The 13,319-nt window shown below is 41.2% G+C and overlaps 1 protein-coding gene across 1 annotated transcript in view; it reads right to left on the reverse strand.

Moving 5' to 3' along the window:
• The window catches only part of MICAL3 (microtubule associated monooxygenase, calponin and LIM domain containing 3), a gene marked incomplete at its 3' end in the record, with an annotated part of 82,208 nt that overhangs the window by 5,442 nt on the left and 63,447 nt on the right, over positions 1 to 13,319 (reverse strand). Inside the window, exons 20-24 of the mRNA XM_009580858.1 lie at positions 10,297 to 10,553; positions 9,065 to 9,154; positions 5,810 to 5,947; positions 3,592 to 3,654; positions 262 to 366 (exon numbers count right to left, since the gene is read on the reverse strand). Coding sequence (XP_009579153.1) covers positions 262 to 366; positions 3,592 to 3,654; positions 5,810 to 5,947; positions 9,065 to 9,154; positions 10,297 to 10,553 — 653 coding nt within the window. The remainder of the gene's footprint in view (positions 1 to 261; positions 367 to 3,591; positions 3,655 to 5,809; positions 5,948 to 9,064; positions 9,155 to 10,296; positions 10,554 to 13,319) is intronic.

Raw genomic sequence — 13,319 nt, forward strand, 5'->3', positions numbered from 1 at the left:
TTAGTACTGAATATGGACATAAGACCAAGCCCACTAGATAGCAGGTGGTGAGAGGACACGAGAAATTTATTCTACAACCCATGGCATTGAGGTTCTTCTGTTTCTTTTTGTCTTTCACTCCTGGCTCCCTCTTGACTATTTGATACAAACTCCTACTTCACTAAAAATAAGATCATGTTTAAGTACCCTCATACAAAGTATTTTCTACCAATACAGTTCTGTTCACATAACAGGTTTAAATGATGCATGGTGGTACCCTACCGTCATCCAGCTCTGCACCCGTGTCTCCCTCTTCACCTGCCTGCCCTTCTGTGTCTGCAGGCTCTGTGCCCAGCTCGTCCTCCACATCATTATCCTCACATGGAGCTAGAATATATTAAAATATTGAGGAAAAAAAAGAAAAAAAAAAAAAAACAAAAACTATACAGTGAAAAGGTTCTACATTGAACTGTACCAACAGTTTATAGTGGAGATATTTATTAATTACCAGCAAAACAAGAAATCCTGAAATGTGTCACGCAGAAGGACATCTATAGTGAAATGATACTTCCAGACTCCAACGAATCAAGGAATGCCTGCCCTTGGGGAGTCTCAAAGGCATTTGCAGTGAAAGCAGCCAGGGATTTTCTAAGCAACAGGCCTTGTGAAAAATTAAACAAGAAGGGGACTGGGAGGACATCAAACCAGAATGAAGTTTACTGTTCTTCCAGGAAGATTTTTTTTTTTCCTTTACCACACCAGAACAGTTACTACCACGTTATAGCATATGTGTATTATGTGAAAATTGAAATCTCACAACGTACCACAACTGTTCATCTTGAAACTGAAACAGGCTTTTGAGGGTGTAAATCAGAGACAGAGTCTAGCTCTGGGATTGATAATTATTACATCTGGAAACTGTTTAACTCTGTGCAGCTACAGTAGTCTTTGGTAAAAAGGTCTAAGAGACTTGATATGCTGTACAAGTAAATAAGACATAAATTAATTGAGATATTTTTAAGTAAATACAAAGATATACTCAAACCTTTCTTTTCTGTTACAGATCATAATTTGATTTGCTGGGTTAAAATAAAGAAAAGATTCTTGAATTTATAACTCTGAAAAGGGTTATACTACTATTTGTGACAGGATTTAATTACAGGAGGAGAGACAAGACCAAACTGTGGGGTCTAAATTTCATTATTAAATGGTACTTTTTTAAAAAACCTAAACCTTATGACACCTTCTCCCATCTCTAGTACTATGGATGATTTGCTTAATTTTTTTTTATTAAGCATTTTCAGAAAACATAATTTAAATATAAAAAAAGAAGCAAGCACTTCCAGGTTTTTTTTCCACAGCAGAGTCAATCAATTACATTTTTAGATTTGTGCAGCGAGTTAGCATCAATTCATGTTCAACAACATGCAGACATTTAACTGTGTTGTATATCCTATTGCAAATGCATACACAGTCAGCAGGTATTATTATGCACAACGTTTGCTAATTATACACATAGGATATGGACCTATAACGATGATAACAGATATATTTATAACCTTCTTGGTTGCACCTATACCAGTAAACTAAGCGGTGCAAGTCTCTAGACCTGAATGCAAACAGTATCATACTGTCATCTTTAGGAGGGCTCCTGGCATGACTCCCAGCAGTTAGTTCCCATGGTAGGCCTAGAAGCTGTTTCCAACAGGCAGTCCGGACGCAGCCCCCTGATTCTGCATGGCAAAAAAGTTTAGCCATATGGGAGTGAATCACACTGTGCCAGCTTTCTCCTCAGTCAGGGAGTAGGCCCTGATCCTTTTTGTTTACTAGTGACAACGTGACTTTTGGAACCATTTATATGCTAGCATTGCTAATTAAGACAATCTTGAAAACAAACCAACCCTTCCTAAAATTGAGGTCTTGCAGCCTCTCCTCTTTCTCTAATACAGGTTTTTGCTTATTTCAGAACACAGCCTTCAGTGGGTGGTTTGTCTTCTTCCTCCAACCTGAGAATTTCTCTTTTTCCATGCTTTTCCCCTCTGTAGTATTAAGACAGACAAACATATGGGCTAGTTTATTTTCTGTCAACTACTGTGAAAAGGCAGTTACACTTACGTGTGATAAACCACTGGCCTATCCTCTTAAGTCAGAAGCTTATAAAATCCAGAATCTTACAGATGTTGAGCATAGGAGACTGAATCATATGGCAAAGGCTGGACTGCCCACGGAGGCATTTACAAATCTACCGAACAAAACCAAACTGTGTCCCAGTCTGATTGTTGCTTAGGTATGCAGTGGCTTATGTTATTTTGGAAATAATAATGTCATGGGATGGTTTTATGGTAGCAGCAAATATGAGTAATCTTAATCAAAACTTGCAAAAATGTAACTCTGATGTTAGGAATATCTGATACCACTATGTATATGCGTGTCTTCATATCCAGAAACCATAAATTGACATGACACACATAGGGAGTGTTGGAGAGAGAGGAGAAAATAAATTCTTAGATAGGTTGGTACACAAAACTCAACAGAAGATTACAGATGCATAAATAAGTAACAACTTGGTGCAAGGGTGGACCCCATTTTGAGGGACATGGAGAGCTTGCAGGTGGCTGGTTATATTATACATATACTGTGCATATACGTATATGCAGTTAGGATAAGGAGCAAGAGGCCAAAAGCTGTCACACAATAACTCAGAAGCTACACACTATGGCAGCCAGAAACTGGGATCAGCACTTGGTTCATATCAGCTAGCAGCTGTGAGAAGGCTGCATTGTGTGCAGACATCTTGTAAACACTGCTGCCTTGCCAAAGCAGCAGCAGAAACAAAGTTTTATAGGCAAGCTAGCTATTCTGATGTGCCAAAGCAACTTAGCTGTAGATCAACTACCTAGCCACAAATTACTGCTGTTCCACTGATTTAGATACCTTCACCACTTTACACAAATTTACTCCCTTACTCTAATCCCAGAATCTTCATGCTCACCAGTTTTGTAATAGAGCTGAGAGGACCACATAAAAAAAGCAGCTGAGCTCTACCATCCTTCAACTTTCCTGAGGCTTTCCTAAATAATGTAAACCCCAAGTCAAAGGAGACACAACAGCCATCGCTATTCTCAAAGATCCCAGCTTCAACCATATTCTTCTTTCTTGTTTTCTTCACCAGATAACTAGAGTTTGCAGTTGCTACAGAGAAATGTAAGTGCTTTAAGCACTCTCTGTTACTTAATCTTTTGACTGCAAGAAAGCCCCATGTTCTTTTAGTCAAGAAGCTAAGGGAAGAATAACTGGTCCAGTCTTCAGTTTACAAAGCAAATCGAAGCAGTCAACCAGATTCCTCCTTCTACTTCATCAGACCCAAGATAACCTCTCTGTTTGGCCTGCCTTCAGAAGGGTTACAACAAATGTCGAGTTCATGCAAGAATGGACTGTCTGAGCAAGGCGTGCATGCACACTCCCCCTTCCTCCCTCCCTCCACGTCCAGTCATGCAGTAGCGACAGGGCTGTGAGTTCCAGGGTTAAAGTACCAGCTCAGCTGCTGAAGGCATGGAGAAGAGACGGGCAGGGTTATTGTGCATTGGAATACATAGAACATCACCAAACTACCTCCAGGGACCGTCTCCAGCCACGCCTGTACCGCCTCATGGCGTACGGAGGGAAGGTCGGATGCTGAATTTAAAAAACAATAAATTGTAAGAAATCAAAATTAGACCATCAGTAAGCGTCTAAAACAGAAGAGTGACAAAGGGAAATTTTTCAGTAGCATACACAGGAATAAAACCTATGAAGTGTTAAACAACGATTCCAGGCTTGGGATTTAAATTGAGATAACGTACACATGTCAGGGGCCTAATCTTCCTTTAGGATCTGTAATGTTAGAGGAAATACAGATGGCACAGTGAGAAAAACACCGCATCTGAGCAGCAGGTTGCTGCTGCTGTCCTCCACTTTAAAGTCTGCAGAGGAGGGAAACTAAGAGATGAAAGAGCTGAGCAATGAGAGAGGGGTGGTCATACCAGGTTTCCCAGAACCTGTGCTGCCCGGGTGCGAATGCGAGCAGATGAAGAAGAGCGCCCAAAGCAGAATGAGACGGGCTTCTGTGTATCGTCACGCTATCCCAGGCTTTCACATCAAACCCTATCGTGTCTGCTACTGATGGGCTCTCCAAACACCTCCTACCACAGAATACAGCTCAGCCAGGAACAAATTTGTCTATTGAACTCAGGTTGAAAACTTACAGCATATCCACAAGTACTTATCGGCAACAGCCCTTTAAAAAACCAAAATGCTGATACACCTGCACACTCCTGTACTATATGACAAAGTAACTGAAGCAGCTAATCTGTTAATCAGGATTGTCCAATTTTGCCCCAGTTTTAGGGGAAGGAAAGGAAATACTGCCTTCCCTCCCAAAGGAAGTTGGAAAGACCACAAAATCAATTTTGGAAGGATCATCTTTTGCTGGCAGCTGTACCAATACACTATGCAAAAGTAGGAATTATAGATAGTGATATAGACCCTCAAGCAGAAGCTAAAGTAACCTTAATAGTAGTAAGCTTAAGAAACTGTGTTAACATTTTTTCTTAGTGTTTTTAAACGTTAAGCGACTATTCTAGCTATACCGAATGTTACAGACAGTTGAACACAGTCTATTTCTGTGGTTGCAGTGGGAAGGAAATACCCATCTCTTATTTGTAGGGAGCAGACTTCACACCAGAAAATCCCAGTGCATTCTACAAACTGCAATTATACGTGTAGCCAAACTGATCTGGAACTGTGTATCAAGTTGGACCAGGATTAAAAAAAAAACCCAAACATTTAGAACTACGAGGAAAAAAGACAATTATCTGGAATGGAATATGATCAGGCAACATGAGGTAAAGTCCTAGGCTTTCTTAATAGAGATCAGTCATTAACTTAATTTCACATTTGCTGTAAAAGACACCCCTTCCCACAGCATACTTACTCCCTCTACAATTCTGGCACAATGGTTACAGACTCTGAGAGAAGACCACTACTCATCAAGTGCATGATTAACATTTATTGAGCCTAGGCTTCTGCATAGGTAAAGCACCTATGACATACTTACCTTACAACACGCTGTAATATAGTCTAGAATAAGGTCGCAGGGATTGCTGGAAGGTGCTTACAAGAGAGCTAGACTATTGGCATTTTCCCCCTCCAAAGTTTTCCTTTAAGTAACTGGCAACTCACAAAGAGCACACCTCACTTTAAAAAACAGATATACTGTCAAATCTTAAATACAGGGAGTCAAACCCACCACTGATCAGACTTGTAAGCCCTTTGAGCCCCATCATTCCCTACTAATATCAGATGCAGTTACACACTTTGAAAAGCAGCAGCAGAGAAATATGCTCAACACAGAAGCTGACCCTATTCAATCTTTGCTGTAGTAGCTACACTACTCAGCTTTCCCTAAAGAGGCGTAGAGTCCTCACTGCCACAAAAAGCACATGACAGCTTCTATTACTATCCCTAAAGTCAGTTACCGAGGGCTGACTGCCAGCACTATCAAATCATGTGTGTGGCGAGGAAAAATGCTACGGAGTCAAAGCAGGCAGACGAACTAGTGAGAAGAAGTCACACCACCACAGAACTGAGAAAGTAGTAATTTTAAGTAGACACTGACCTGAAAAGCAAAATGTTTAACCAAGTGTAATTTCAGTGTAATTTGAAAGTAGTTCCTCTCAATCACTGCTGCCCCTGCTGAAGTACACTGCTCTTGAAGGGCGCAGAAGCAACAGAGTTAAACAGCTGCAACCGTGATCCAGGAATTGATGGTGTGGTGCTTGGGGAAGATTACCTCTGGAGGTGGAGGAGTTTGAGGTTGGGACCATTTTTTCCTCCTCCTCTTTTTCACGGATGTGTGTCCAGTGCACATCTGCCAGGATCTCCAGAGGATCAACCGGATTTACAATCTGCTGCAGTCTAAGGTTTCCGGCTAGCAGGAGGAGGCCATGGAATACCAGGTTGTAGGCAGGGTGTATGAAGGACAGGGAGGAAAAGATGGGAGAAAGTGGAGAGGAAAGGTAACACATCATAGGAAAGGAAATAAGAAAAGAAGAAAAGAAAATATTACTGGCTAAGATCAGTTTGCAAGGCAGACAGAAAACGCTCAGCATTGTGTATGCACGCATACACCAATACAGCGCTCCTCATACTTCCCATCAAAGCTGAATAATGCCCTTCCAAAAGCAGAAAGATGCTATTAAAAACATCATTGTAGATTGCAAGTGGATTCGCTGAAATGAAAGACATTCTCTGGGCGTCTAACAGTATGTGGTACGTAAATACCAATTTAGTAGAAATTTCCAGCTCCTTCAGCCTATTCATTATGACTATTGCCAAAGACATCTTGCTGTTAAAGGCAAGGAACAATCTGCATTGTAGTTTGATGCACCAAAACAAAAGGTCTTTCATTCCCTATTATTGGGTTAAGCACTCCTTTCTATGCTGGGTACATATTTCTTTGTGAATTAAATTACATGATGGATCTCAGAGATTCACATGTATATGTGTATGTGCGTATGCACACATGGGTGCACACTTACTTTAGCACTTAAAACACTACTTTGTTTACTCCTGCTCTTTTGTACTGACTTGTTCGAAGGGTAGAATAACAGCATTTTCATTACGACTCAACAGCCCCCCCAACATCCCCAGAAGTCACACGGATGAATTTGTTTAAAAGAAATTGCATTACTCCTCAATTACCTGCCTACACAAACTTCAGCTACTTATGGAGTGTCAAAGGGAACAATGGGCACCTAAAGCAACTGATAAGCGACTTGTTTAACTGCTGCAGAATACCCACCTTGGGAGCATCTACCCTGAGGTGAGTATTATATTCAGAGACCCTGTCTCTATTGCTATCTGCTCTGGGACTATAGCTCAGGTTTTATTTACCCATAATAAAATAACTCATTCTACGGGGGACAGGTGTTCAGCGTCTGCAGGAGTGGTCTTCAAAAGCAAATGACTCATCCTGAAAGGAAAATGCCCACTTACTTTATAAAGTAGGAAGTAAATTTTCACAACAGCTGGATTACCACTGAGTAGGGCAAACACTGTTTCAGCAGTTTAGAACCTCAAAAGCAGTTAGATTTTCATATGGTGCACTAGTGTTTGAAGGAAACAAGAAACATCAGCAGCATTTAGAGGTTGCACTCATTATTTCCTGCTGTCTCCTTTTAACGAAATTCCTCTCTCCCAGCCATGTTTTCCCCAGACATGACAAAGTGTTTGGAACTTCCTTTTCAGGAATGACTGTGTGTGAGATTTGGCATTAAAACAGCAGAAGAAACAGGCAGAAGGAACTGCAGGAAGGACAGAATCACCAGCTGGTTATTAAAAGGGAAAAGGGTTCAGACGCACAAACTCAAATGCAGAGCAGGATTCACAATTTAGCGAAGTATTTAGCAGTTTTATGTTTCTGTTGCCTCATCAGAGAGTTTTCATATCAATTAGCACAACCACATAGTCTACCAGAGTTACTGGATATCCTGCAGCAACAGGAACCTGGGCTTTTCTCACTCTGTACCAAAGCACTCACATGCAGACCCCAAGATGAGTAGAGTTAGCATTTGCATCGCCATACAAAATTTTGTGTTAAAAGGTTTAGGTTTGCCAGCAATGGCTGAGAAGTATATAGTCACTCAGCAAGGCTCGGAAAGAGCAGGCCCCACATGATCTGCGTGTTTTAAAATGGATTTATCTGGGATTTAGACCAGTGTAACATACACACCTTCAGTTACTCCGCAAGTCTCCAGAGAGAGGCCTGAACCTGTCCTGATTAGGACATGGGTCCTTCTCACCTTTTCCAGTAAATAAATAGCAGCACAGCCAACCATGAAGGACTGCTGCTTGGCTAACAGGCAAACCTAACGTTTCCTTGAGGTCTAAATGCTTGAGAATTTCAAATGACACCTGGTGTAGCCTTCCCTCAAGGCTGCCTGCAAAGCTTTGCAGGAAGCTGGACATTAATTGCACTTACATTTGGAAAGCTGGCTTTCCCCTCCAGTTCCACCATAGCACCTACCAGCACTTTATAAGAAGCGGGCAGTCTCAATGTTGAACTTTTAACAGAATGAGAAGCCACGCGCACATCAAATCCTTAGGAGCCAGGTCTAAAGCACACTAGCAACCACAATAAGGGGAACTTCTTCAGTTATGCTCTTCAGCCATATTACTAATACTTCTCCTTCTTACCATCAGAAAAGTTAAATTGGAAAAAATCGTAACGCCTCTTCCTTTTTTTTTTTAAAAAAAAAAAAAAGTCAGAAGCTAAGCTACAGTTGTTACAACCATAAGCTGCAAAATAGGCAGTTTGACAACTGCATATGCCCTCTTACCTGCAGGAAGGCACTTGGATTTTCCTCTTATGTATTCTGGCTCTAACGAACCACATTGAGGGAATAAAGGATTAAGAAGCTATTAGGACCAAGTGCTTCAAAAAAACCAACCATCAGAAATAAACTGCAAGAGAATGTATCATGGAAAATAACACAACCAGTTAGATTGGAATGTCAGATTAATTTTATGCCCATTATATGACTGTTTGAAAAATCTTGAGGGATCGCCGCAGCTGGATTAGCTTCCCCCACAGACTCTCCCCACAGACACACACTCACAAAGGACGACAACAAAAAATGCAAGTTTGCTGAAACAGGCAATCTAAAGGCAGTACTTCTGATGTGTCCCATGTGTCTGACATATTGCACAGATGCAATTAGTTTGTGTGTATGGAAGTAACCTGAAAGTCCTAAATGGGGGACCCATGGGGGTCACTGTTCATGCACATTACAGTAGCAAATTGTCCACGCTTTCTAGATATCCTGAAGTACTTGCAAGCTTTATCTTTCTCCTAAAACCAGAGGCAATGTCAGACCTGATATATGGCATCTGGACCAGGAGATTAAGATAACAACAGCTACTGAATCAGTTTTTAGGGAGATGGTAAAGCAATCAAATAAAACACAGAAACTTCTCATGTGGGACCTGCTCTTTAAAACATTCCCCCTCCTTCGGGGAAATGGAAGTGGAGATGGTATATGGGTACCTTTAAATGTACCCGTGTCCTCTTCATTTGAGAGACGTTGAAGCCAGCGGCCTTGCTGCAGCTCTCTCTCCCAAGGGCAATACTCCCCCTCTACAGCAGAGGGAACCACACATCCATATATAACACCAGACATGCATGCACACACACAAGCGATGGAGAGAGAGAGAGAGAGAGAGAAAGAGAAAGGACAGAATCAGAAAGAGAGACTGTCTGGAAACCCAGCAACTCCCCGTACTCCCGCTGTATTCAAAGTGTCTGACAGGAAAACTACTCGAATGAAACAATGTCTGTCCAAGAACACCATGGTTTAGCAGACTAAACACACAACATGTACGTGCATGTTACCATACTTAAAAAGCAGTCTTGACTGAAGCCGACAGACTTCAGTTGTGGAGATACAGCTCCTATGTTGAAAAAGTAGCCAAGCAGCCTGCTGAGCTCATCAACAAAACTGCCACTAAGACTCAAAAACTGGACGTCTCCTTGCATTAGGCAGCCAAAGACCTTTACGAAGAAGCTCTTCGGAGTCTACTAGTCTTCACAAAAAGGAAATGTGAGTACAAAGACAAAGACAGGATCAGCGAGAAATTTGGCATGGTGGTGAAACACTGGAAACATGTCTATTCTCAGTACAAACTTTGCATTTTGATGACTGAGACAAACACAGGGGAAGGAGTCTTTTCCTAAGATTTTCCACAGAAATCCCTCAGAGCTAAAATGGGAACCACCTGAATTCCCTGATTTCTCAAGGCTGTCTTTTAACTAAGGAGAGCTACAAGCAGATGCTTCTGGGATGCCCTGATGACAGTTACAGGGCACTACCCCTTAGTGAGGCACTCTGCAAAACTGAAAACACTGCCTCCACAATGCTTCCAGCTCTTGCTGCCAAAGAACAAAGGGCACATTCAAATCCAATTCCCAATAATAATAAAAAACAACAATAAAACAATACAGTGTCACAAAGCTGAGAATTGCACATGTTGGCATGGTGTATGGGAAGCATAGTGTTGGTACTAATGCTGTAACTGCCCTGTGGGCAAAGATCTTCTGTATCCAGAATGATCCACCTAACACTTTCCTTGACAGTAACTCCGTCAAAAATCAAAGCAATAAAGAAGTGAAAGAAGAAGAACAGTTTTCCAAGGCAAATCTTTCTCATTCTGTATGGCAAATACTCAGCTCAGTTTTCCCTGTTGTCTAGCAGAAAGGAAGGACAAATCAATCTGTCTAACCTTCGCTCGACTCCTCGTCTTCCTCCTCTTCCTCTTCCTCTTCCTCCTCCTCCTCCTCTTCCTCCTCCTCCTCTTTGTACTCAATCTCATGATTTTCCTCAGCCTCAATCTCTTCCTCACTATTTCCCTTCAGGAGGGCATGGATACGCACAGCCTCTTTCCATGGCACACCACCCAAGTCTGAAGGGGGTTGCTGAGGCAGCAGTAGTTCATCTTCTTCCTCCTCATCTTCCTCCTCCATCTCAGACTCAGAACTACTGTAAGGGTGATAAAGAAACAACTAGTTAATGTTTCCTAGATCAGTCTTAGATCACTGACAAGATGTTTCAATACATATAAGCCCAAAACATATGATGGAAACAATAACATTAATTTTCTGCTTTCAATATTTCATAGGCATTTTAGTGACAACATCAGGTGCGGGCTGCCCTGCTTTTTTTAAAGAAGTTGAAGTAGCAGAAAAGTGCCTGTGAAGCCAAGTCTAAATATTTGTGCAGCATTAATTGTTACAGTTCGTAACAGCTGAATACAGCAGAAAGAAACTGCTTTCTTCATATCACATTGCTTTGGATAAAGCGGTGCAAGAGTCCTAGCAGTGTCAGAATGTAGAAGGTCACGTCTTTCAATTATAGCAGCTACCGGATAGCTAAGATGTTTTTGGCACTCGCTGGGGTGAACCACAGAATGCTTTGGGAGTAGAAAGAACACACAATACAACTATCAGGCCAAGGGATACAGCATGTCAACTAAGGAGAGCTGGAGAAAAAAAATACAAAATCCCTCACCTTTCTACATCACAGACAGAACTATAATATGTATCCAGTTAAGTACACAGTGTACATAGTGGCAAGAGACGGTAGGAAGCAATGCAAGGATAATTACAATAATGAGCTTATTATTATCACAGCAAAGTCTAAAACACGCAAAACAGTAAATCATTAGTGCTTTTTAGCAGACGTCTCTGTTTAATTCTAACAGTTCCTCAGTATAAGCAGCAGGGGCAAGAAATGTAACTGCCTATACAATGACATTTAGTCTAGCTTACTCTTACATGCTGGACTACCTAGAGGTACTGGTGAGAAAGATGGTTGCATTTGTCACTGGAAAATGAATGTGAAAGAGAGAGATGTTCAGAGAACATCTGTAGGGCGAAAAGGTCCTCTTCCTTTGTTTTTCCTTAATAGATCATTGTCATAAAAGAACTGCATTTATTAGAGCAACAGTTGGATGCTTCCCATATAAATCTTAAAAGGCCCAAATTCATCTGGATTGAAGGAGAAAACTGTTTGGGTGTATCATCGGAGAACAGTATTTTACTTCTGCTGCTTCCTTATGCCAGCTATCACTGTAGTTACCAGCCTTTGGCAGAATCCATTCCATATAGACAATGAGAGGGAAAACCAAAAAGTTGAAAATAATGCTTAAATTTCATAGATCTATAAAATATAACTTGAACAGTTGTTGTAATTCTGTTTCCCATACACAGATTTTGTTACAGTATGTGACAATCTGACAGTTTCCAAAAAAAAAGATATATGGCAGCATTCTTTCTCTCATATTGCAGATAAACATATTCAGGTGCAGAACTTCAAATCAGTCTAACACTACACGAACACATCATATTTACATAATTTTATTCATCTACTTGTCTGACAGACTATTTTTGATAGTAAAGCTAATAAGAAAAACACCACTTTTTTCATGCTCTGATTGTCACGTACTTCTATCCATAGGCTCTTAAATTCTCCTCACTGTTCTGCATATATAACACTATCTTGCTCAAATTACAACCCACTTTTTCACAGCATAAACTGAATACTTATTTTTAAGAGGTTGCCTGGTTTTCACATGCTAAATACTGAATACAAACACTGTTGCATGCCATGGACTCGGTGCGTATTCCAGGAGACCGAAGCATATGCCAAAGGCTTTACACAGATATTGTCACAGAGAGAAAAAGTGATGTTCCCCTCCTCCCTGATTAGCTTTCCCACCTTTGGTATGGAAATAAACCTGACAGGTGCTGCATGCTGGGGTTTTTGTGTGCTGTCAATGAGGTTTACTGCTGCTCAAAGTGTTGCCATGACTGCTGAATGGGATGAGCTGCTGCTCTTCAACCAGCTGGCTTATCGCATGTAATATTGACGACATAAATTCTTTACCACATAGCTCACTTTACCTTCTTTGGCTTTTATTTATAACTTGGTTTTTGTTTGACCTTTGAACACTGAGAAATGAGAAGCTGAAAGACGGCAGTGGGATGGCCTGGTATAGTGGGCATTCCTTTCAGCATGGCAACTCTGTGCCACAGGAATTAATTCAACAGCTGAAACTCTCTTCTATAAAGCAGCGATCAAAGACCAAAGTAGATTGCTTTATAGAATTTGTATAAGCAGTTGAATATCTCATTAAAAAGGTGTACCTACACAGATTCAGTGCTGAGGGAGGAACCAAAACCTAAACTGTGGAAACAAAGCTCTTCTCTTCCCTTGCCATACAAACCCATACAGCACAAGCTGTCCTATGACACTCCTTCGAAAGGCCACGGGGTATTATACCAAACTGCAGATGACATACTGGGAGTTACTGCAAGTTAAAGGGGATGAATAAGGCATCTAAAAGGTTTTCTGCCCCTCAAAAGCTGTGTAGTCAGGGTTTGGTTGCTTAAATGATTTTTTTCTTGTTGAAGCTTAAACAAGATTAACTCTCTTTTGAAAAAATACACTTTGAATACTGTTTTCTGTAAATTTTCTCTGCAGTGTGCATGCTCCTAAGGGTGTGTGTGATGGGAAGCTGGGCACCAAAATGCGTGGTCTCTGCTTGATTTAGAGTTAACACCTCACTGAACCTTGAAACCCAATCCATCGCTCCATAAGACACGGAGGGAACAAAAAGTTCCCCATCTCCTCCGCCTGCTCCTAACCCTGTGGCGCTGCACCAAGACAGTGAAGATGATCAAATCAGGGCTTTGGTTGGCTTGTTGCAGGAGTCAAACTTCTTTTCTTTTGTTGCTGAAAAAGTGG

Source organism: Fulmarus glacialis, unplaced genomic scaffold, assembly GCF_000690835.1.
Source record: "Fulmarus glacialis isolate BGI_N327 unplaced genomic scaffold, ASM69083v1 scaffold32050, whole genome shotgun sequence".
NCBI classification, from domain to species: Eukaryota; Metazoa; Chordata; class Aves; order Procellariiformes; family Procellariidae; genus Fulmarus; species Fulmarus glacialis.